At 39.2% G+C, this 26,181-nt stretch overlaps 1 protein-coding gene across 3 annotated transcripts; it reads right to left on the bottom strand.

Annotated features, from left to right (window-relative positions):
- Positions 1-1,005: 1,005 nt before the first annotated feature.
- On the bottom strand, positions 1,006-25,369 carry LOC108053912 (bumetanide-sensitive sodium-(potassium)-chloride cotransporter). Of its 3 annotated transcripts, XM_017136643.2 has the most exons (19): positions 24,598-25,369; positions 13,105-13,623; positions 9,982-10,161; positions 9,358-9,472; positions 7,305-7,563; positions 6,977-7,230; positions 6,795-6,909; positions 6,595-6,737; positions 6,279-6,444; positions 6,065-6,207; positions 5,893-6,002; positions 5,634-5,769; positions 4,760-5,570; positions 4,535-4,594; positions 4,005-4,052; positions 3,264-3,361; positions 2,976-3,205; positions 2,053-2,288; positions 1,006-1,553 (listed from the first exon to the last, which is right to left on the bottom strand). In XM_017136643.2, the coding sequence occupies exons 2-19, from the start codon at positions 13,380-13,382 to the stop codon at positions 1,309-1,311; spliced, it is 3,627 nt and encodes a 1,208-aa protein (XP_016992132.1). In that variant the 5' UTR covers positions 13,383-13,623; positions 24,598-25,369; the 3' UTR covers positions 1,006-1,308. The 3 variants fall into 3 exon arrangements, with proteins under 3 accessions (XP_016992132.1, XP_016992135.1, XP_016992136.1); XM_017136646.2 differs by lacking the exon at positions 4,005-4,052; XM_017136647.2 differs by lacking the exons at positions 4,005-4,052; positions 4,535-4,594.
- Positions 25,370-26,181: the final 812 nt, after the last annotated feature.

The raw sequence follows: 26,181 nt of genomic DNA, 5'->3' as shown, positions 1-26,181 counted from the left end.
TATAATACCCTCGGCAAGGGTATAGCAAGTCATCAAAATGTATTTATGAAAGCATGTTTCATTCGTGTGCAACTATAACTGCCGATATACTAAATACCTTCAATCAATTCTTACTTAAGTGGATTATTGTATAGTCCTTAATATAACAGTTAAAGCTTTTAAAGTATTTATCCTTCAATATTCTATTTATGGTATAATTTAGTTTTGGCTATTAGAAAACCAATTCAACTCCTAATGTTAATAAAAACCAGTCATGCTCAACTATTCATGGGTCCATATAAATGAAAAGATATTTGTGGCAGAGTCGCCTTAAAAGATAAGCTACAAGGTGGACAAACAACATTTTATTTTTAGCTTTGAAAATTTTTGCAAAACTAATTGATACATTTTATGTGTCAACGAAAAACACACAACGTCCAGTAGTTGCTTAGCTACCAAAGTCTTAATTGGGAAAAAAAACTTGTTAAAAATATCTGCATACGACGTAATGACAAAATATATAAAAAACGGCAAGGGGAAAATTACATTTTACATTTTATTCTGTTTAATTTAATTCTCAAGCCAAACGTATACTAACCTTTAATCCCACACACTGTTTCTGTGTTCCAACACCATCCAACTCGAACATGTTGCAACTAGTTTCAAGTTGGAAGGCGAACCCTACTCAGTTTTAAATTAAGTAGACAGTCACCTAAATTGACAGGCCAGAATTTGACGATAATTTGATGGATTACGATATAACAAGGGATTTTGAAGCTGTCTAAATCCTATGTGGTACTTTACTAAAGTGTGGTGCTCTTAAATTGGTGTGGAATAAATTTTTAAGTTCTTTGGCCGAATATCAGGTATACCACAGATAAATCTACCCATTGTAAATCTTCCCTGATTTACAATCACTTGAAAAGTTAAGGAAAGCTGAGCAAATTCTAAATATTTCCCCCATAAAAGCCGTACTCTTTTCAGGAACCTCCCAAAATAATATATAAACCCAAAGAAAAACAACAATTTAAAAATTATTTGCACTGTATTTAAATACGATTTAAACTCGATAGCTAGGACAAGTGTTTATATTGACGACGCGGCGATGGATTGGGTAACCATATGATAGAGCTGCAGTGGGCCATCAGATAATTCCCGATCTCCACGTCGGTGCCAGTGCCTCTGTGCGTTTCGTGGGGTGTCCCTAAATTTATGTACATGGGTGGTACTTCTAAGAGATAAAATACTCGTTCGCCTAAACAATAACGGTGAGTGTGTGTGTCGGTAGGTGTAAGTAGAATACAATAGATCCCATCCGGACTGCCGATCCTACGAGTAGAAGGTCAGCACGCTCGTCTGGTTGCCGCGCACGAACAGGAATGGCGGCATGTCCCGACTGAGACTCTCCAGCCAGGCCATATAGAGCGGCGCAGATACGATGTTCTTCCGGGGCATTGGCAGCGTCATTACCACCAGATCCGACTTGGTCGACTGCTCCCGCAGGTACTCCCGCAGCCGAAGGTATCGATTCGTCTTGTCCTGCACCGCCAGCAGATCGTCGTCGGTTATGAGGGCTGAAAAACATTATCAGGGGTTAAATACATTACAAGGTTTTCTTTTTGTATGGATTAATCTTAAATATATTAGGTTTCGACGCAAAATTAAACTTATTAAGCAGTACAGATATCATATAACTAAGCCCCAAAAGATTAGAAAGGTTTTATGAAAACTCAACCAACATCTGCAGTGACTTTCGAACTAGATATAAGGAAATAGCTAAATCTAATAGTAAATAAAAAATAATATTAACAAAACCATCGTTGTCACAGAATCTGTATAGTTTTGGATTAAATTTTCTATAATTAAGTCTATATTAAAACGTTTAGTCAAAATTGAATTAAATACTCTGTGATACCAAGGTTGAATTTTGTGCTAATACCTTCATTAGATATTTTCGTGACACACAAGAAAACATTAAAATAGTCTAATATTTAATGCAGGCAATATAATAATTATACTTCAATAAATAATTCAATTAAAATATTATTTTATTGGATTACAAATTTTACTCACCCTCATCCTCATTCAAGGTCGCTCTGCTGCTGTTTCCATTCTCGCCCTCTTTTTCGGTCACCACAAAGTCCTTAATCAGCTCGTTAAAGAATTGCGTAGATGTCTCCAATGGCTTTTTTGTTATGTCCGGAATCAGCGTCAGGTCTGAGTAGTCAATCCGGAACTTGGATAGCAAACTGGCCATGGAGCGCTGCTCGAACTCCAACTCCGCCTTTTTGTTAGCCAGAGCATAAACCCTGCGGGTGGAAAATGTTAATAAATTTTTAGTTTTTCTGTGTTACACAAAAGTTATTGGCTGGTTCGTGGATTTTCATATAAAAATATCAAACTATTAAACAAAGCTGGTACAACGACGATGATTCCACGAACTGTGGTTTAATACATTCAATTATCTAAACCGACTGAAACATGTAGTTTTCTAAAGTGCAGCAAAAACGGCTAATTGCTGGCGAGACTCCGAGTTTATTACGTATACGCAGTGTTGATTTTACTTCACCTTTTTTGTGTGTTTTTAGTTATTTTTGTGATACATTTTTCAAGAAATCAAAAACATTTTATTTTTTAAATATTAAGCACGAACAACATTTTAATGTGATTTCGGATTTTTCTCTTTGAAGGAAACATTACAAGGCTAATAACTCAAAGTCTGGAAAAAAAGCTCTGATATAAAAACTTCGGCAACAAAAAGGTATCTTAAAATTGTAGTGAGGGATATTAAAAAAAAAACAAAAATAAATAAAATCCCTTAAGCAAGGCCCAACTTTGTGACCTTGAGATTGGCGCAATCAGCCAATCTGCTCTCGACGGACGAGCACATGGCTGAAAATTCCCTTGCCGAAAATTACTCGCACAAAATTCCTCGTTAGCCAGAAGCCAAGCGGTAAAACAAATAACAATTTCGCGTGAATTCGCGATATGCTCACCTCAATTTGCACGTCTGCCAGGTGCGCCGGGTACTGATGATGTAGGGCAGCAGGAGGGTGAGTCCACCGTCGTCGTAGAGCCACCAGACATCGATAACGGCATGGCTGCGCTTCCTGGTGAACAGAGTGAGGTCCGACAGGACCTCTTTGGGCAGCTCGGTGCCCCCAGGACCCTTGTACAGAGATGCGGGGTCATCGTGCTTCAGCTTCGATTTGCGCAGCGAATTGTTCTAAAGGATGCAAAATAGATAATCAAATTCATAGATAATTAAATGGTTTCCCAATTACCACAAGATTGGCTGTCTTTGCATCCAAGGGATCGGGCATGCCGGACACATCCTTCGCCTGATTGCCCGCAATAAATGACAGGTCACTCGTACTGGAGGCTAAACGGGAAGCATAAGTTGACTTTAAATAAAAGTAACGTACAAACTGAACAAAAAAACTGTTCTACAACAAGGCAATTTCATTCAGGACATGCACAGACAACAAACAATGCAGCAACCTAACAGATTTTTCCATTTTTAGACCATATATATTCAAAACATACAACCCAGCCCTTGGGCCACGTGCTGTGACCATGTGGGGTAGTCTGAATCCCGATTCCCCAACGACAGCAGCTTCCTTGCCGGACATTGTTCGGATACAATTTAAAATTCAAATTTACGAGCATTGCATTAATTTTGGGGCCGCATATTGCCGGAAAAGGTTTTGCAGGCGCACAGATGTCGAACCGCCGACGGGTTCGCAGGTCCAGAAAGCCCCAAATGACAACCAGGACCTCCAACTTTTCGGCCATAGATTGAGGTTAGTTTAGCTGTTAAATGTCGTTAATTTTCTGTAAACTTTATGGCCTGATTGCGAATAAAGCCAACATGCAGCAGCTTACATGCGTGGTAGCAAGTATTGGTGACGGTGTGAGTTTCATCTGCTTGTACTCCATTCATATTTACCTACTCAGCCTACAACAACTTCACATTCCATTCAAGTATCTTAAGACACGCAATCTTAGCAAAAACACAACTTCACCTGCACCTGGCCAGGAGCGAATTCTCCGCAGGCTCTGCTTGAAGCGCACTGCGGTTCAATTTCCCAGAAGACACGAAGATACACCGATATTATTACGGAAAATTGGAAATTTGGCCAGAGGGTAGGGTGGACCGTTGTGTGGTTAAGCTCCTTAGAAACTCATTTTTGGGCTCATAATATAAAGCATTGGAAATAAACTATAGTAAACTATAGACACAAGCTATTTACATGTTTTATATACTGAACAATTGCCGTTTTTACAGCTTACAGGATTATTTTAAATTAAATTGAGAAAATGTTTATTCTTTTAGGTAAGAAAATGAAACCTTAGGCTGGATAAGCTTCTTTAAATGTGTTATAAGCTCCAAACATATATCTCTAAAATTGCTTATAAGGAAAATTGAAAAGAAAATACTTTTTTTTAACTGTAAGCCTCAATAACTATAGCTTTTTATGTTTGAGCTAGATAAGTTACACCCGGTCCACCCTATAGTTTTGACCTTTACCATTTCACCGAGCATGCTACTCACTTTTGACTATCTTCAGGCTGTTCTGCTCGCTGTGGACCAACTGGTTGCGGTTTCGGTCCTCTACGTGATTGCAATTGTGGTGCAGAAGGTGCAATTGAGTGGGTGGTTGGTTAAACAGGTGCGAGATTGGGGGTATAAAGAGAGAGTCATGCGGAATATAAGCAGATTTGTAATTTAGTATTATTATAATGGTTTTTAAATTCATTCCGGATTCCTGTTCCTTACCTTGCGACACATTTCTGCTGAGCGAGTCAATGCTGCCTCCCAAAGCATTCCGAGCATTACTGTCCACCGCCTGCAAGTCGCCGGAACTCTCGTTTGGCTGCAGGGTGCGTGGCACCTCGGAGGAGGGTTTCCAACCATCTTCGGAGCCCAGTAAAAGCGAGCAATCCAGACCCTGCGGTGCCCGTAGAATGGCCACCGAGAGGTACATGTCCAGTGCCTTGTGCATCACGTTGAAGTACTGCACCAACTCCTTGCGATCGCACGTCTGCCAGTCAGTCTTGTAGCCCATCAGGATAATGTTTGGCTTCAGTTTTCCAATGCCCGTGGCCTGCATTAAGGCCCTCGTGCCCGATTCGAAGTCCTCGCCATCCACCAAGGCATAGAAACCCTTAACGCGATGCTTGCGGAACCAGTTGGACGCTCTCTCCTGCAGATTGGTCCGGTATTTCTGGGAACTGGAACCCCGCAGCACATGGCCACAAACGAGCAGCGATAAGTTCTTCGTTAGCATATAAGCCAGGTCGACGAGGACTGGTCGGGTGTTGGGAAGGCCGGAAAGTACCAGGATCTGCGGCCTATAGTTCTTCACGTGCTCCTCCACGTTGTTCAGCTGCTGCACCGACATCAGGGCATTTTTGTACGTCTGAGCCTGTGTGGTGGAGCCCCAGTTGACATCCGGTTTCCGATAGGCCACGATTAAGTACAGAGCCAGCACGGCGACAAAGGTGATGAGTGCAGTGGCCCAGGAGATGAGGAACATGACGGCCACACAGAGGATGGCGCCCAGCAGGCTCAGCCACATGTTGAAATACTACAAAATAACGAAATATTAAAAATCACTTTGTTTTTGAGGGCCTTCCATTTGATTGCCCACCTTAAAGGTTGGTCGCCAGCCCACTGGCTTGGCCAGACTGGCATGGAAGGTACTGAAGTTGATCAACATGTAGGCGGCCAGGAAAAAGTTCGATATGAGCGGGGCAATCAGGTTCAGTTCTCCGATCAAAATGAAGCTGAAATGGGTGGGAAAAAATATTCATGGCACTTTATAAACTATTTTTAACCAAAATATTATTTATAACATTTTATGAACCTTAAAAAATATTCAATAAAAATAGTGCTAAGTATCAACTTACGCAGAGGCAATGATGAAAGTTAGTACATAGCCACGAACGGGTTCATTGTTCTTTCCATAGCCCTTGGCAAACCAAACAATCTTCGGATACAGTTCATCCTTGCACAGGGCCTGATAAAATAATTAATTTAATTCATAAGTGGCATATAATTGTATTCTCATTACTCTCCTACCTGGAAAACCTTTGGTGCGGAAACCAAACTGGCCAATGCAGATGACAGTGTGGCAGCATAGCAGCCTGCGTAAATCAGAGGACCGAAGCCAGAAACCAACTCAATCACCTGAAATGAGTTCTGCAGACCAAAGCCGCACTCGCCTAAAGGAGGTGGTTAAATTTCAATTATTTATTAAATTTAATAAGCTTTGCAAGTAATTAAAAAACCTTACCAGGCTGGCAGTCGAGGAAGGCGAAAGAGCCATTCACCACATCTGTCAAATTGCCCGTAGCATCGCGAGCTACTGTAGCTCCGCACTGCAGGACCATGATTAAATAAGTTCCGGTGGTGATGACAATGGCCAAAATCGTTCCCTTGGGAATGGATTTTTGGGGATCCTAAAAAAATCATTAAAACTCAATAATTAGAAAAAAATGGATAGATTAAGGAAAGTAAACTGAACTCAAATAAAAGTCTGTTTTTAACAATAATTATCTTATAATATATTTTATGCAATGTTTTCTTGAACAACTTAAATCAAAGTTTACCTTCAGATCTCCGGAGATATTTGCACCAGCCAAAATGCCTGTAGCCGCAGGGAAGAAAATGGCAAACACTGAGAAAAAATCGTGCTGAATGCCTCCCTTCTCCGGACGATAGTCGGCAAAAAGATTATTTTTAAACACAGTTGCTGTGAAAAAAAAAAACAAATTAAACAGATGACGGTTTTCTAATTTTTAAAGCTTACCATTGTAGCCCAAAAATCCCTTAGCCAGTTCCAAATCGCTTTTAGGTCCGATGAAGCTACCAATGACAAAGTCGGCGATGGCCACCAACAGGATGATGAGTAGTCCGATTTGAGCCTGGTTAACCGAACGTATGAACGTATTAACTGCATAACTTTCGAGGTTGCACATTACGCATACGCACCTTGGCCTCCCATTCCATTCCGACCACCACAATGATCAGAAGCAGCAGGATGGTGATACAACCTATGATGCGTACGTCCTGAACACCGCCGTCGACGATTTTCCATTCAAAGGTCGTCATCATGGCCAGCATGGATTCGCAGAAGCCGACCACATACATGGCACACGCAACCGCATTAGCCAGCGAGAAAATCAGACCGATGGAGCCACCGAACTCGGGCCCCAGGGACCGGGATATCATGTAGTAGGTGCCACCTAGGCGAGTGTGCCGTTAAAACCACTTAGAGCCATTTAAAAGAGACCGCCATGGAGATGGGGTGCGGCCTTACCTCCTTTGATGACACCATTAGTGCTTATCGCCGACATCGACAAGGCCGTGATGGTCGTGACAGCAGTCGTTGTCAGTATTAATACGAATCCCTCGATGATGCCCGCCTGACCCACCACCCAGCTGAGGCGCAGGAAGAGCATCACGCCCCAGATGTTCAGCAGGCAGCGGACGAGCACACCTTTGATCCAGCCGAATTTCAGGACCCCATTCATGATGCCCGACTCCGGGTCCTGATTACGCGTCAAGCTGTGCGTGTTCTGTGGGCATACAGATAACGAAAATTCACTAATTTTACAAAAATATAATGTAACCATTCACTACAAATATTCATTTTATTAGCATATTTCCTCAATTTAAATCCATAATAAAGATAATTTTGTTAGCAAAATTAAACTATGTGAACCATTTCGTATATAAATAGTTTGATTGAAGAAAATAATTTGATTACACTTTCTTTCTTGTAATAATTAAAATATTGAGTCTCAATTTCTAGAAATAGTTTAAATTGTGTTTTGCTTAATAAATAACCAAAATCGTTCGACAATAAACAAGTAAAACCAAAATAATTATATTTGTTTTCATTTGTTTTAACACGAGTTTCAAAGAAATTAAAATTCATACAAATAATAGTTATTGGACATATTTAATCCAATTTTAAATTGATTCTAGGTTTCTAGGTTTTCATAACAATTAAAAGTCAGAATATTTTCTGGCAAGTGTGCATATTTAACAAGCTTTTTCTCTTCGTGTGAGTGGGCGTGAAGTACAAAGGGTGGAGGGTTCTTGAGAAATTTTCAATAAAGCTGTCTAGTGTTGATAAATGATTCGGCGCACATCCTGAATCTGCAGGTGGGGTAAATATCTGTATTTTCCTTGGTAATTTAAGTTCTGGGGGTCTCATGGAATTTTAAAAGGGCATTTCCTTTGTCAAGCGAATAAAGATCTGCCCTGGAAATGGATGACTTCAGCTACCAGGAATTTTGACAAGCCGGCGCACACCCACAGTGAACATTATTAATAGATTAATCAAACGCCCCCGAAACCGCAAACACCCGTTGCGCCAATTGAACTTGTGAACTTTGCACTTTTAACGAGACCCCATCTTAATTGCTTATTATTACAAGATGTCCAAATGACATTGAGAGAGCTCCTTCCCCAGTACTTTCGCACACTCGGACTTAATTAGTAGCTGGTCTTGGATTGGTCATCATGTCATCTGGTCCCAAGCTAACGTGTACAAAAAGAGATTGCCTCATGGATTATACATGTGTGCCTGTCTGTGAAATGTCATTGTGCAACGCATCAATTTCTCAATGAACCTTCAGTTGCAGCCCCAAAAACAATTTATTTTCTCTCTCTTATTGACAGTCATTTGCTCAGCCAATTGTGAAACTAAAAACATCGGCAATTAGTCTGAAAAGTGTGGAAATCAATTAGGACCAATTGCTGGCACTGCATTGTGTCTTTCGAATAGAAAACTTTTTCGAAATGATTCACAACCAGGGCTTAGAAGTCAAATGAAAAGTCAATGGACTTGTCAGATTTAACAGCTTCATAGTCAAATTTAATCGGTTAAGTCTGCCGAAGTTCTCCTATTTTGGGAATAAATTTAGCCAAAGTGTGCACCCCAGCCGCAAGACTTGCATTTGACAAGCAATTTTCAAGGGATTTCCCTTAGCCTGCAGTGCCAACGACCAGACCAATTTGACTCCTGGTGGCATTCGCAGTCACGCTCATGTGCCTACAAGAAAAAAGAAAATTCAAATGGCTTTCTGGCTTTCTGGCTGAGCCGGGGTGACACTTGCCGCCGAGCGATTGACACTGCCGGGTTTCGGGTCCGGGTCACTTCATGGGTTAAGGTTATTGAATTTTTTTTTAATTTCGTGTGGGCGTATGAGCGTAAATTTAAATTCGACATTTACTGCGACGGCGACCGCGTAAAGCTTGCGAATGTCATTTAATGGGACCCGTGAAATTGTAATTTGTGACCCTTGAGGGTCCTGTGCAGTGTTTACGACCCAGGCGATTATTTGCTGGGATGGAGCACTCACCTTGCCCGTCAGCGTGGCATTGTGCAGCTCGTCGAGCGTTGGACGGTAGGCCGCCTGGATGGACATCATGTTGCGGTAATTGTCCAGACGGGGTAGCGCCTCCCGCGTGAAGTGCCTGCGGAAAATCGTAGGAGTTTAATTCGGCAGATTCGACAGCGCAGCAGAGGATACACAGGGAAAAATATATTGACTTTTGTAATTTAAAATTTATCATCAATTATAAAAATGGAGAAAAACGCATTTATAGGAAAAATATTTAATCTGGGCACGTATCAAAATGATTTGTGATTATCATTAAGCAAAAAGTAATGTGTAAGTATTTAAAGTACTTAATTATAATTAAGTACTTAAATATTAAATGATACTATTTTTTCATGATGTAGAATTTGATATAAATAATTACAATACTTCTTTTAAGTGCCATTAAAAACCAAAAATATAATTTAACAGCTTACAACATCATGTTTAAATGTTGCAAGTAATAATGAAAACTTTTGTACCAGTTGAGATTGTTTTTACCAAAAATATTCGTAAAATAATATTTATAGAAATCAAAGATATTTTTTTTAATGATTATTTTGAATTTTTCTCTGTGTAAATAGGGAGGGAGCAATGCAAACTGACCGGAAACTTTTACCATATTTTGTGTCGTATTCGTTGTCTAGCAGCTCGCGTTCCTCCTGCGAATCGTTCGACTCATCGGACTCCTCATTTTGGGGGTCCACCTGGAAGCGGGTTGTCGTCTGCAGGTCCTTGAACCTCGACGGTTTATCCTTGTCTCGGAAACTGCTTTTGATGGATTGCCTGGGGATAGAACACAAAGACTGGCAATTAGGTTGAACATTAATTGTATGTCACATTCCCTTTCCGTTCCCCATTTGTACCACTTTAATTGGCAGATGAACAAAAGGATTTATCTCCGATCACACGCCCAGTGAACATGAATTCGATTTTAAACCCACAACCAATAACTTTCATTATCAGCCAATTTAGTTCAACGAAATTCAATTGAATTTATTTCGATTTAGTTAGCTCTCGCCCCCCAAACACAAACTTGCACTTTCTGATTGCCACCCATTGTGTGGAAGCCCCAGATGATTCCCGCCAGTCTGCCATGGAGTAGACGGCCCCAGGACACGCCCACGCGCCCAGAAGGCCGTTCAACCCCGCATCCCCCCGTTTTCAGTCGATAATGTCTTGCATGAGCGAGCGCCTGACATCCTGACACTCTGACATCCTGACACCCTGCTGGTTGCACTCGCTAATCGAGAGGAGCTCAAAAACACATAATTTCATCGTTCGATGTTCATAAAGTTCAAATGGGAAGGCACGCTTTTCATTTTTATTTCTGGTATATATAAGTCATTTATGGATTTTCAATGTATTCATGTAGAATTCAATACCTGATAAACATTATTTTCATTTTTTTAAATTCTACTTTCCACTTTTAATTAATATTTATGCATTTTAATAATACATGCTAGCTGCTTAAGGCAAATTATTTTCCACGGAAAGTGGAATTAAACTACATTTATAAAGAATAAATAGGTTGTAAAATATAGTTTTTATGTATGCCTGCAAATACAATGCAAACTAAAAGGCAACACTGCGTATGAGTAATAATATAATGGCCAACATTAAATCACTTAATCACTTATATTTCAATTATGTATATTAAGAAAAAACAGTTGTGTTATTGGAATTGTACAAATTGTGAAGTATTAAACTATTGAATCAAAAAAAAATTAATGGACTGCCAATTAAGTATATTTACAAATTACTTATTGCAATTTAGCTGCGTTTTATTAGCCTAGTATAAACCTATGTTTGTGGAATAAACCTCCTGAATAAAAAGGTATACCGAACTGCTTAGTGAGAAAGTATCCTGCAGTCGACTAAGAAACCGTGGGTGCTCATTTCATTTCACCAAACGACTTTGCTCAATGGCCCCTAGATATTTATATGATATATGCTCTGTTGTTATTGGAGCAATTTATGGCTGACTTGTCTGCTCGGCTTTTCGGATTGCCTGGCAGCCGCGAACGTGAATCGCACTCATAATGTTGATCCAGTCGATTGTATGTCAATGAGATTGATTCAATTTGTGAGGCAACGGTGGGGAAAGCTGAGAGAAAATGCAGGAATTAATTATCAATCTGGAGAGGCAAAGGCGAAGGCGAAGTCGCTTAAAACTGAAGAAGACCCTTAAGTAAGCTTATCATTAATTTATGCAGGAACTCGCTGCTGAATGGCTGCCAAATTGAGCCGATTAAACGGAGTTTTTATATGTAACCGCTTTCCTCGTAATCGAAATTCCGTTGCCCTGACTTCGCAGTCTCCTGGCACAGGATGTTGGCTTCTTTGTTGGGCCAATAAACAGGGCTATAATATTTTCATAAGCCTCATTATCATAACTTGGGCGGTTCTCTGCCAGACAAGGCCATAATGTAATGGCGACATATCGAAATGAACATTTCATAGTTGGCAAAATGAATGGCTTGTCCATGTCGATTTTCAGAACTATGCAAATGTCTGTCCACTGCCAATTGGGACCACAAGCGTAAATGATGGTTATTACTTCGGGTCTGTGATTGAATGGCATTGTTCGATTTTTGCACGCGAGTGTTGAACTTTTAACAGGCGAGTGTTGAACCTGCCGCAGGTCGGCCAACCTTGGCCATTTGATAGATGCGAATGGTCCGATTGTTGACTTGTTCATGGGCCCTGGAATTCCACGGAGTTTAATCAATTTTGAATGATTGCACTACAAGCTGATGGACTGAAAATTACAATTGCACCAAATGTGGCGTGAATGATTAACTGGCATCTCGTTGAGCGGCTGGCATGTTGGCACTCTAACTTTACAACCAATTTTCCCCGGCTGCCTCATATCAATCTCATCTGCATTTTCGCCCAGTTTCTGCCTAAATGATATTCAAGTAGAGCCCTGCTAACTCGGTAATTCATTCGAGGGCCCATCCTGCCGGAGCGATAATTCTTCAGACATCCTTTCAGGGATTCCGTGTTTTCTTTGGCACGGCATCCTTTGTTCCCGGATGGAATGTTAACGCCATAATTAAGCGAGGACAAAATACAGGAGACGACAAAAGCAATCCTTGTTTGATGAAACACTAAACAATTACCAGAAAATGAAATATTCAAAAAATTTCCATTCTCCGCCACAATAGACAAAGGAAAAGGTCGGCTAGCACGAGACCCAAAAACCGCACCCGTTTTAAACCCTGGCTGCACTCAGAGAAAAGGGGAGACACCTAAAACATAGTTAGTGGTGTGACTTAAAGTCACATTTGCAGACTTTTAAAAATGTAGGATAGTGTTTAACGGCAATTTAATAAATATAATATTAAAAATGTACAACTGGATTGCCAAAAATTCGTACCAAACAGTCGTGAGACCCAAAAAAGTGTGAATTCTTATTCATTTAAGTTTAATAGCTTTACAATACGAATGAGCATACAAATAAATCGATAGTTACTACCTTTAAAAAAAAATGTTTCTCAAAAATAAAGCTTACAGAATAAAAAAAAATATTTTAATATTTGATAAAAATAAAGTATTTAAATTATTTTGAATTGCCTTAACTCTTTAAATATTGTAATTTTGATTTGAGAACTATTATTAATTAAAGATAGAGAACACAAATTTAAATATGTTTCAATTTCAGCACTTTGCTTTTTTTGTGTGTAAGGCTCCCCCAGCGTTTGACCCCTGACCCCAGCTACTCACCTCTGTGTCCTGGGCTGGTGTTGGTTGAGCATTTGTGTCGCATCGAATGTGTCGTCCTCGAGAAGTTCGCCCTCGGCGTTTGTAAGGCGCCGGTAGACCTCGTGCGGCCCATCCTCTCCAAGTCCTCCTCCTCCTCCTCCTGCTCCTGCTCCCGATCCTGAACCAGGGCCATCTGAACCCTGTGACTTGCGACTGTTGCCGTTGACCGGGTTTACTTGGAACCTGTTGGGTGGCCGGTCGGCGGCCGAGCCCAACTCGAAGGAGATTGTGTCCGACATCTGGGCCTGTGTTTGTTTGCCGGTTGTTTTTTGGGGTCCTCGCCCCGGGAAGATTTCGCCTAGGAAAGCTTATGCGGTTTCCGTGTGCGGGACAAAACTTTTCCAAGCGTACTCCGTCGACCCATCCACTGTGGCTAATTGTGTATGTAGGTATCCCTTCGTCGGTATTTGGGCAAAGCTTCGAAATCAGGACATCCGTTACTGGCGGTTAAAGTGGCACTCTCCCAGCGCTTAAAGTTATCTGCAAAGGGGAGAAAAAAAAAGAGTCCCATAAATCAAGCTGAAGTGAAATCCCATCAAAAAGATCCAAAATCGCTGAATCAGTGAGTTGGCCAAAAAGAAAAAGGTTTTCTCGTAATGAAAACACACTCGATTATGCATTAGGACTTTTGTGTGTCGGCTGCCGACCCATGCATACACAATTAGACATAGTTTTGTAATCCCAATTGGCGTGTCCCTTTTTTTTCATTCTTGAGGACACTGAAACGAAAACATTTTCTTGTTAACGCAGACAAAGAAAACACAATAGTAAGCGTGTTTCCCAAGTTGTCTGAAGTTCGTTCGTCTGCCTTGACCAGATGCTGAGAATCCCACAACCCTTTGGATGGCCATTTAAGAAAACATCGATGTTTGAATATCCCGACCCAGAGGTATTCGCTTAGAAACGCAGACAAACAACACAATTTGGTGCAGTAAAAATTTAGAATGGGCCACAATTAAATTATTTCCATAATGAAATATAAAAAGGCCACTGAATTTAATTTTGAATAAGTCAGTATGCATTGAAATCACTGTCAGTTCAGAATTTAAATAAGCCGCAAATAATATTTGCATTTTGCGGTAATTATACACGTAATATAAAGTTGTTTACAAATCAATTTGAAGTCAATTAGATGGAATTTTGATTAGGCCGGGAAAATAAATAAGATAGTTTAGAATAACAAAACGAACAAAATATTGTACTACAATATTAAATTTAAACGTTGAAAATGAAGTGTTTGACTGTCAAATTTGATGTTCAAGCAACCCTTCTATGATGATATGCCATTAGTGTTCGTTATTTAGTGATTTCAAAGTTCATCAATACAAAAATCGCGATTGAATTTGCTGGCTCCATGTCATATATCAAATTTCGTCCATTTAAGTGTCACATTTTGCTGACGATATATGAAAAAGAAGCGCTGGAATTCCCGTGAGGTAATAAAAGACCTCTACTCGAAACGATTAAGGCGAATGCCGCTCGACTAAAAATAGCCCAAATTCAAATTGATGCAAATTAATCATGATTAGTCGGCTGATGTGGTTGCCAGGTGGATGAATGTTTCATGGGAAACCCTTTGCACACCTGCCACCATGGGAAAATGGAAATGGAGAAAGGGTAAAGGGAAAGCAAAACGAATGCGGAAACGGAAATGACAAAGAAGTATAAAAGTATACCGTCAACAATTTGTCACAGTTTTCCATGACAGCTGAGCCTGCATGTGCCTTTTATAGGTCAAGTTGAGAGCGACAAGTGCGAAAGGCAAACAAAGACGGACAATTAGAATAACAAAACGCCCAATAGCATAATAGGAAACTCAAACAGTGGCACGGAAAGAGACCGAGATAAACTGCGAGAAAGAGATTGCAAAACGCTGGCTAATTACGCCAATTACGACATTTTTACACAAATTGTGGGAACTTTGCTCAGCTGAGCAGCGCAGAATTTGCACGAATTTATTGCAGCAATTAAGATTTTAATTCAATGAACCCGGTCCCGTTCCCGTACCCTGTCCATGTTCCAATCCAAATCCCAAGTCCCAGGCAAACAGATTTCAGATGACAGTTGACAGGCATCCTGGACAGGTGCAGCGAAACTTCTGGACCGGCTTATCAGCATGAGACACAATGGCCAACCCGTTGACCCTTCACCCCTAGTATTCGTCCAGTGAAAAGCGCAAAAGCTGCATAGTTAAAGTTTCCCAGCCGTCAGCTGGCCTTCGACAGATAGCAAAAAAGTCCTGTCCCTCTGGGTGCTTCACAGTCAGAAAAGTTTTCGAGTAATTAAACTGGGAGAAAAACTGAAATAAATTTTGTAATATATAAAAAATCTCAAAAAGATTTTAAGTTTATTTCTTTTTTTATATTTTAAAACTACTTTTTTCATGAACAATAGAATTTATTAAAACGGCTATAATTTAACAGCAAATATATTATTTATCTTGTATCAAGAAGTTTGAAACAAAATAAAAATGCAATATTTAATGTTCAAATTTCTAATCAAATTTTCAAACCTAGTATTTAATATTTTTGAAAATAAACAGAGCTGTCTGTGATTTTTGTAAACAAGAATTTCGTTATATTAAAGTGTATATTTGTTATATTATTCTTGATGCTTATTGTTTTGCCTTCTCAAGTATATAGTTAAATATGAAACACCTAATGATTTGCTCCATGTAGCCAAGTTAGAGCCATTTGCCAACAAAATTTGCCTGATTTATGACCCCATCTCTGATTAATTGGCCATTTTTTGGGGTTGGGTGCTGCCGAGCTCCCGAAAAAGAAGCATTTAGCAAGCCATTGCTGAAAGGCCAGCCAGAAAAGGGAAGCGTTGGGTGCAGTAAAAAACGTATCAGAATAATAATTGTTGACAGTGCCACCGACATTGGGGACCCAGTTGTGATTGCCACTGCGGAACCCGCTCGTTGGGTATTTTATTTGAAGCGGTGCCCGCATTGCTTTCATTACTCAATTCCACGCCCATTCGCCATTCAATTGCCACAATAAAATACGATTTTTACAACGTCGGTGGTATTTGGCAACAATTGCATATAAAGCTTGTTCTACGCCCAGGGCTATAATGCCGAATTAAATGCTTAGATTTAATGGTCCTTTCCTCGGTTCAAAGGGATGTCGGAGCTCCACCCGCGGAGTTCTCAACTCTTTGCCAGCATCAGCTAAAAAGTTGAACCCATCAAGGATATAACTTCGCAGACGGAAAGAAGAATAAGTACTATATAACATTAAAGTTAAATAAATGCTGGGCAAAATAAAAGCGAATATAATTTATAAGGGGAAAATTCACACGGAGGTCAAACGTCATTAAATTGCAAGTGGCCAGGAATTTTATTGCACAGCCTCAATTACAAGATGCTCGAAACAGCAAAAAGCGATGGCCATAAAACACTGCATGGTCGTCAGCAACTAAGAAGGACCTAATGACAGGACATCACAGGTCACGTGTTATTCGCCATTTCCCGATATTGATATCAATCGTTTTTATGCCCCATGCTTGATACAATCCCAATCGGCAATCACTGATGTGGCACGCACAAAAAACAAAACTTTCGGCCACCCAGCTGACTGACTGATGTCGGTAGTATATCCGTTCAGCAGTGGATGACAGGAGGTCATCGGGCCAGGCCAAACGTACATATATATATATATATATATGTGTGTATTTCACAGATGGGCATCAAAGCGGATTAACAAACCAGGACCCCAAAAGCTGGAGGCTGGGGGAAAAAAGCGGAAAAGCCATAGCAACAAAGTGTCAAAAACACACAGCAGAAGTTGAGCAAGTCAAGCGTGCTGATCCGCATTGTATTACATTATTGTACGCCCACCAAAAATGGCCAAATAAACTAGCAACTAGCCGGCAAGCAAAAAAATAAAGCAAGAAAAACTAAGCAGAGAAGAAAGGAAAAATGGGAGAAAAATGCAAAGCATTTCGGGACAGAATGGTGGATGGAGGATGCCATGGATACGAGGATACAAGGATACAAGGAGGACCCACGAGACGGAAGCTCGCTTTAAGCCAAAAAATGCAGACCGTTTGGTAATAAACAAGAATGGAAGTCATTTTGGCAATCGGGCTAATTCTTTTGGCCCACATTTCATGTCGGCCCAAAGGGTTGCCGGGGAATTTGCCTCTGGCGTCAACCGCTTAAGCGATTAAGGAGCTATGTATGCGACTGACAGGCATTAAAGCGTTAACGTCCATGTTGTCAGTCCTGAGAAATGACGCACCATTTCTCATTCCGCCCACAGGACCTGCCATCCACGCACAATTTAATGGCATCTCGGGGAAAAAATAACATCCTTGGCATATACCGTATACTATACGTTGACATAAATCCTTTCGAGGGGAAGCCACACAGATTCGTGCAAGTAAATGAGGCACCTTTCACATAAAGCACTGCGACTCGTTTTTATCGAAAACACACATGGTGTATTTAATTCAGATTTTTCGACAACAAAGTTTTCATGCAGACAATTTCATACTAATCTTGGCATGAATAAAAATATTTATTGAGCAACATTCTATTTTCTATGCTTACTTTAGTTGCAAGTGGTGAATCATTTTCATTGCTATATAATCTACCATTTATAGAAAGATTTTTAGACAACAAAACTTTCATGCAGAAAATTTCGTACTAATCTTGGCATCAATTAAAATATTTATTGAGCAACATTCTATTTTCTATGCTTACTTTAGTTGCAAGTGGTGAATCATTTTCATTGCTATATAATCTACCATTTATAGAAAGATTTTTAGACAGCAAAGCTTTCATGCAGACAATTTCGTACTAATCTTGGCATCAATTAAAATATTTATTGAGCAACATTCTATTTTCTATGATTTCTTTAGTTGAAAGTGGTGAATCATTTTCATTGCTATAGAAACTACTATTAGAGAAAGATTTTTAGACAAAAAAACTTTCATGCAGACAATTTCATACTAATCTTGGCAAGAATTATAATATTAATTGAGCAACATTCTATTTTCTATGCATACTTTAGTTGCAAGTGGTGAATCATTTTCATTGCTACATAAACTACCATTTAAAGTTAGCTTTTAAGCTTGACCGAATTCCATGAAATTCGATTGCCATAGGCAGAGACTAATTTGACTGTTAATAGAAATTGAGTGTGTTTGTAAATTCCACACAAAGCTTAGCTAAAACATACAAAAATGTGTTTGCCTAAAGTAAATTACACAATATTTTGACTATTTGGTTATCACAAAAAAGGAACGTTTTCCAATTGAGAAATATTCTATTGATTTCATACGTCGCTGTTATGTTAGCTTAGATAAATAAACAAGAAAATATTCCTGGAACAATTTTGATTTCAATTAATGGAATATGAATGAAATTGATTAGTTTCTTGACGTTGCAACTGAATGTAATTTAATGACCATTTAACTGGTAAGCTTAAATCATTTTCGCATGAAAGTCAAATAATCTAGGCTATGCGAAAATAAATTTACACCCAACTCACTTTGGACTTCGTGATCCAACGAGTAACTCCCACATAACCAAGACCACTCGAATAAGTTGTTCCACTCACTGAATTCAAGACAAATTTGTGACGCGTGCAAATAAATAGGTAAACAACAAGTGGCAAGTGAAATGCTTCAAGTAAATAGAATAATGAAAGCAGCCAAGTGTTTCGCCATAAGTTTCTCCGCTCAAGAAGAGCGTGAAACAATGAAGCGAAATAAGTTTGTGCGACACCTGGGATTGACCTTTCTCAATATGAAAATCCGAATCTTGAGACCAGAACAAGTTCCCCGTTGTGCGGCACACTTGCTTATTTATATCATATGGTTTTTCGGTTATAAATTTCAAATGAAAATAACCATAAATAATATTTCGCGTGCTTTTATGCCGCCAACAGAAGCCCTTGGGTCGGTTTGGACGGTACTTGCAAGTGTGGGTTCGAGATCTGATGGCCTGCGGGTCGTCCAAGGGAACAGTCGACGACTTTTATGATTTAAAGTCGTAAAGAGCGTGGAGCCAGCAAGTATTTACGACTCGGAAATGGAAATATCATGCCATTTGGTAAGTACCCAGCTGACATTGGAACCCCTGAAATGGGAGGCGCCTTCCCAGTTAGTCCACTGTTTTTATTCCGCTTCATTTGTGGCGGCATAAATTAAGTGCAAAAGGCCGCAGACGCAAGAGCAAACACGGGACAAATCACACGCCAGGCGGGGAAAACAAAAGCTGCCGAATCGAAAGAAAGGCTAATAAAAATATATTGCAATTGCCACGGGTTGGGGATATTCATACCTCTGTACGAGTATGTGCGCGCAGAAAAGAAAAATTACTTTGAGCGAAATAAAGACTCTTGATGAACACTTTTTGCAATTCGCAGAAAAGGAAAGCTTTAACAAGCCCTGATTGGAATCTCAAGGTAGTCGGTAGCACAACAAAAAAAACACCAAGTTACCAATCCGAGTAACTAAACGCAGTTCAAGGAAATCAATTTCGTAAGAAATACCAATTTAAAGATTCAATCATTTCCTTTGTATCTTCTTACTAAAGTTTCTTCTTAAAGTTTTTAAATGAAATTTACTTGAAAAATATTTTATAAATACATTTGTATGTCCGTATGGTATTTTAAATTCATTAAAAATTCAAGCAATAAAATTTGTTTAAGACAATCGCAATAAGACAAGTAAATTTCGTTTTATACTTCTCTTTTATTACGCGAACATTAAATTGTCTCAACATAAAGTGTCTTAAATCAGAGAAAAAATTCGACACTAATTTTTTTGAACAGTTAGTTATACTCTAAAAATAGCGAATATTTTTAATAATTCAAAAAAATGTATAAAGCAAAATAGGGTAATAAATATATTTGACCTATTTAATACTCTCGAAAACCCATAACTTGAATTGGGTAAATGCTTTTGTTGAGTTGTATTGTTTCTGTTGAGCCAGCAATACGATCCGAGATGGCGGTCCAAAATGGTGCTGATTGCTCAGTTTGTTTGCCAGCAGCTTATTAAAGTAAGCACCTGCTACAAAGCTACAGACCTAGGCGAAATGGTAGAGCTGGATCGTAAAGTCGAGCGGCGACACATATGAATATTGTCGCCTTAACCGCAGCTTAATGACTCTGGCTAAGTGTGCAATAAAAATGGATATGGGTCATGTGGCATGTGCCAGTGACTTGACTACCTTTAAGTCGTATCAATTTCCAGCCATTCCCAGTAGCCACTGCATCACATGACACCCAATGAAAAGCCATCGAAAGCATGTTCAATGCCGAAAACTATAAAGAATGCTTATTAGCATTTATCATTCTTTCCATTTGGCGATGGCATATTTCGGGTCTAAGCACGTACTGAAAGGATTGCAGCTTTAGTTCAGGTTTATGCCAATATTTATTAGCCTGCCAATAGTTTTCCTTTGACTTGTAATTTAATTAGGAACAAATTAGCAAGATTTCCATTTAACTATATTGTAAGAGAGAAAATTACACCATAAAATAAGCCAAACTAACACCTTTGGCAGTTGCAAACTTGCCCAGAGCCCAAAGCTTCATGAAGGCAGAAAATCGAAGCGGGCTTTTGGTCATTTGCACGTTCTCCCAATTTACATTAATTGGATAGTAAATCCCTGGGCCACATAACTTTGGTTACCAATTAGCAAATTCTAAGCCGTCTAATCAGCAACTTTCCGGACACGCCAAACCTGATCTATATTTCTAGTTGGCCATGCAAATCGAAACCAGCAAACATTAGTAAGTAGTTAAGTAATATGAAAAGCAAATATTATATGAGCTCTTGACAGGCGTGTTCTGGGAAATTTTAAGGCAACTTTAAAATAACGTTCACACAAGTTCCATGAAACTAAGTCTACAGATGCTTAAGTTGAGCCTTCGGGGAATCCCATAGAAATGGGGGAGGGATAAGTTCATATAATCCACATAATTTCACAGGTCATTGCACACATTGTTACAACCGGCGTCAGGATGATTCAGTCACTTTTCAAACACACTATTCAGCACTCATCTACCATGATTCCAAATATATATTATATATGTATGTATACTGGGAACAAAGCAAAATATGATAAATACGAGCCCAACAGACATGTGAAAATTCAAGTTTGTGGCCCTAAAAAAACCAATAAGAATGCTAAGGCAAAGCGGAGAACCAAAAGCCGTTTACCTGCTCAATTGGCCATGGTATTCTGTTCTGGCCAAATGTTTGTTTCCGAGCCTCGGATCCCCAATTTGAATTTCTCTGGTGGGCCCCCTAATTCTAACCCATTTAGTGACCATCAGGCAACATCAAAGCCAACTGGCTCTAATCTGAAATTATTTAATGCTAATGCACACCCGGTATTTCTGGCTTGAAAGGGCACGGGGGCTAATTCCAATTATACTCGTTTTCAATTTATGAATTCCGCGGGTGGACGGCGGTGGCCACAGGCCACAACGTCACCTCACTTTGATTAGCGGATTTCTTACGCAAAAGAATTCCGCTGGACGCTCGACACACGCCCACGCAATCGCTATATCGCGGCAGGAATCGCTCAGTCAATTGCCATATAAATCTTGATTAAACGTGGAAAGACAAAAGGCGAAAAGGTGAAAATTGTCAACGCCGTGGCGACTGCACCGCTACTCGGTATTTTCGTGACTTGGCGCTGCGCTTTGCATAATTTCCAGTCGTACCCAAAGCACTCATATGCGTCCATTCTCATTCTTATTCTCGTTCCCGTGCCCATTCACATTTTCATTCCCATTTCCGCCGTGGCCTGCAATTTCTCAATGCACTGGAAAAAATCTTGTCAGAAAGTGATTCTAAAATATTACACCAAATGATTAGGCCTATTAGTTAAGAGCAATTGAATCCACTGAATGGATAAGTCAGAATCACTTCTTTTTATAAGACAAAAATCTTTACAAATTTGTCATTAACTCTGGGTTCCTACTTTACATTTAATTATTTACCAATTAACCCACTTTTAAAATATGCTTACTATTTTGAAAACTATATTTTGCTGAGTGCTCAAAATTTTGATCATGTCCTTTTTGGCCAATACATATAAATATAATAAATATTTATAAATATTTAGCCTTGTTTGTTTATATTTTTATATCTACTACTCGTTTTTGTATTGAATCCTTTTGTTTTATATAGTTTAGTAAAAACACCAATTAATGACTTTGTAATATTACAAGAGCAACCTTCCTAGAAAAGACTTTTTTCCTAATATTTTTGCATATATTAACGAATCATGACGGTATTTTGTTCACATTCAACTTCCAGAAATAATGCATTATTTTTAGTGTGCCGCAGTCTAGTCACCAAATGGCATCCGTGCACTTTTTGGTCGATTGTCTAAGTCGCTTTGTCAAGGTTCGCAAGGTCAATGATTTATTAGTTTATTTGTTCGCCACTGCGTTGCGTTCTGTTGTGATCTCCGGTTCGTTGTGTTGCTTTCTCCGCATATTTTGGCATTTTGTGAGCCCATTGTCTGTGGCTGACAGCCAAAGCACTGGGATCAGCCAGCTTTAGCGCCAGTTGAGCCGCAAATCCAACGAACCCCCGCCCCACCCATAACCCACACAGCCAGTCGACAATCATTAAGAGGAGCAGTGACAATTTGAGTTGCATTTCCATTAGTCGGGCTGTGTCAATGGCTTGGCAAATGGACAAGTTAATCGGGGCATGTGTTCCGTTCGCCTATATGCGCTCCGACAGCGACCAGCTGAGCCCCGCGGAATCCAGTTCAGTTCTATATACCCATACACTCGGATGCACGGCGGTGTGGCCTATATAGGCCACGACCTTCAAATGCAACCCCATAAAAAATGTTTAGGGGTTTCGGGGTGGCAGGACTGCAACCCCAGGTCCAAGATTTCAGTTGCCAGGCGCGATTTTGAGTCACATTTGCAGCTGCATTTCATTCTTTTACGGGGTTTTCTTTTGTTTGCGCAGGTTTCATAACTTATGAAATTCATCAGCATTTTCTGGTACTCTAAAACCTTTAAATAAATAAGAAACCAAGAAATTCTCATGGTTTTAAAAAGGAAACCACCTTGTTTGTAGGACTTGTGTTGCTAGGCATATTTTGATTACTAATTTATCCAAAAATATCAAATTTCAGGAGGTCTTGCTTCTCGTTTAATTTTTAATATTTGTTGATTTAGTTTAAAGGTTTAAGGTTGCAAACAATAAACCATTCTTCCTGGTAAAAAGAATTACTCTGCTTTTGGGAATTAACAATTAAATGGTATTTGTAGAGTTTATTAAATAATAACATTGTTATTGTTTTCTGAAGAACTTAATAAATTTCAAGAGCTGCAAAGTATTACACGCGCTTAAATAACTTTGATGGCTCGCATGTAATACACAATTTGTTTTTTGTTCACTTTCACTCTGACATGTACTTTCAAGTGCACTTATTTTAGTTTTTCCATTTTAAAATTATTTTAAAAAAATTTGAGGCTTTTGATAGAAAACTATTTTTTGTTCGTAAAATTGTTATACACAAATAAAACCCATTTTATTTATGCACTTTAAGTTTATTAGCTAAAGCATTTTTAAAGCTTTTCAAGTGTACAAAATAAATTAAGCTGAAAGTAAATTTATGGAAAAAAAGAACGAAAATCCACGTTTTTGGTTTTGTATTATAAAGAAAACCTCACTATACTTGAAAATTCCAATTAAAAAGCTATTAATTCTGAGTAGCTTAATAAATTCAAGAAAGCACTTAAAATGTAAAATAGTATTCTCAAGGGACTGATAAAAACATTACCCGACTAGATTGGAAACAAAAAATAAAAACAAAAAACAACTTTCGACTATTAAATAGCGAATTCTAGTGCCAAAGATATGCGAACCCGATATATGAATGCTCCCCATCAAATGTCAACTGACCGCAATCCCAGCTGGATGATTCTATTACAAAAGACTTGAAGATAGTCGTCATAGAATTTCAAAAAGGCAGATGAGTGCACCGAATATTTATTTCCCTATTAAGTGTCACAAATATATGGAGATGAACGAGAGCACTTGCCAAAGATAGACGGGACCGGACCCGGAAAACTGGTAATGGCTTTCAAGTTCAAGTGCATGGCAATCACTTACAGAGATACTAAAAAATGGGTTTATGTGCGTTTCGCGGGAGCAACATCTTGGAAAAGCGATTTGATAAGACAGCTGACCAGTGAGATATTTTAATATTTAAATTATAGAAGGGAGGCAATCGGAACAGAGGGTATGCGAAGAATTTGGTTTAAAAGCTTTCATAATTAAATTGAGTGCGGTCGCGGAGGGGGGGTTTATTAAATTACTGCAGGGCGAATAGACAAAAGAAACCCAGTCCACGCAAACAGAAAGATAAACAAAGGCAATACAGCTGGTCGAAAAAGCATAGCCAAAATGTACACGAAATTAAAAATGTATTTTTCAGCTTTGCAAACTCACCGAAACTCAAAAAATTAATATCCAACTGGAAGGTAATTAATAAATTTGTTCTGCTCCTGCAGATGTGTGTGTGTGTTGAATTGCCAGTAATTTATGCACTTTTCACTTTAAACACTTGTACACATTGGTAAATATTTACCCTCGCCAGCGAAATTCGAAATCGGAAAACGAAAACGAAGCTCACTTGTGGTTGGGCATACAAGTAATTATTTTATTATCAGCGCTGCGGATGAACTGTAAGTACTTGAGATTCGGGTGAATTCCAATACGAGTCGCAAGACCCACTTAAAATTCCCCAAAAGTACTTTTGCACAGTCACAACAAATTGGTTTGTACAGAATGGGCACTTCAATGGAATTTAAACACTAGCAATTGCATTTGCATTTACAACGATGTTCCGCTTTCTCGCACTGCAAAACGTTTTTTCGAGCTAATTAATTGTGTTCCAGTAGGATGAACAGCCTAGGATGGGTATATGGATTGTTTCCTAGGTGAGGCAGATACATAAACTGTGCTTTGTATCTCTCGGATGCGCATATACTTTTGTATCTTGCACTCTTAAGCACCTGCCTAGAGGGGCCTGTTTCGAAAATAAATATCCAGCACCGAAAATAAACGAGTCCAGACGGCCCAGTGTTTACTTCTTCGATCGATGGATGTTTTTTGGGCGCACAAACGTGGCAAGTCTCCAATTCCCGATTCCCGATGAGGAGCTATAGCTATCCCAAACGCACGTGCAGAGAGTCTACGAATGACTGAGGCAAACTAGCGCCGCGATCGCCACAAAATATCAAAAGCGGCGGCGAACGAACCGAACCGAATTCGCCGCCGCCGAATGCGGCGAACAAACAAATGCTGGGTTACCAAACGACAGCATAACGGACCTATATACCATATAGCAAGATCGAACGAACACAAGTTCACCCAAACATGCGGCATAAAAATTCCACTTCACACACGCGCAACCGGAGTTCGCTGAGTTTGGTATCGTATCTGTGAGATATCTGGAGTTCTGAAATTTGGTGGTGGCTTTTGCACCCTTAAAAATGTTTGGTATATCGCAGTGAGATAGTACGCTTCGAAAACTCATACCTTCGTGCTTACAACTGAATGAGTTGGAAAATGACTCAGGTAGTTGTAACCAGAACTTGGTAAGTGAGTCGTTTGTATGCATTTGGATACACTTCAACCGTTACAAATTCAAGTTTATCACCTTAAGAAAACTTTTAAGTGGAGGGAATATATATAATCATTACTTTTGAAACGGCTTTCCAGATAGTCTGGGTTCTATTCATTAAATCAAAGTATTAATGATAATAAATACTCTGAGAAATAAGTTAATTAATATTAAGATGCTTGTATTTTAAAAACATTGAAAATATTTTTTTTTTCAATTTTAAAATATTTAAATTTTATTTTACTACTACATTACAGTCAAAAGAAGCTCCAAAAGATAATTTTATAAACTTGACTGTTTTTGTCACCATTGACTTGCTACAAATATTTACCAACTGATGGCAAATACAAAAGAGAGATATTGCCATATGACACACCTTTGAAAAGGGCAAATATTTTGCCATGGAG

Source organism: Drosophila rhopaloa, unplaced genomic scaffold (assembly GCF_018152115.1).
Source record: "Drosophila rhopaloa isolate 14029-0021.01 unplaced genomic scaffold, ASM1815211v1 contig_163, whole genome shotgun sequence".
Classification (NCBI taxonomy): Eukaryota; Metazoa; Arthropoda; class Insecta; order Diptera; family Drosophilidae; genus Drosophila; species Drosophila rhopaloa.
Note: the sequence above shows the minus strand (reverse complement) of the source record. Positions and strands in the feature narration are given on the sequence as shown.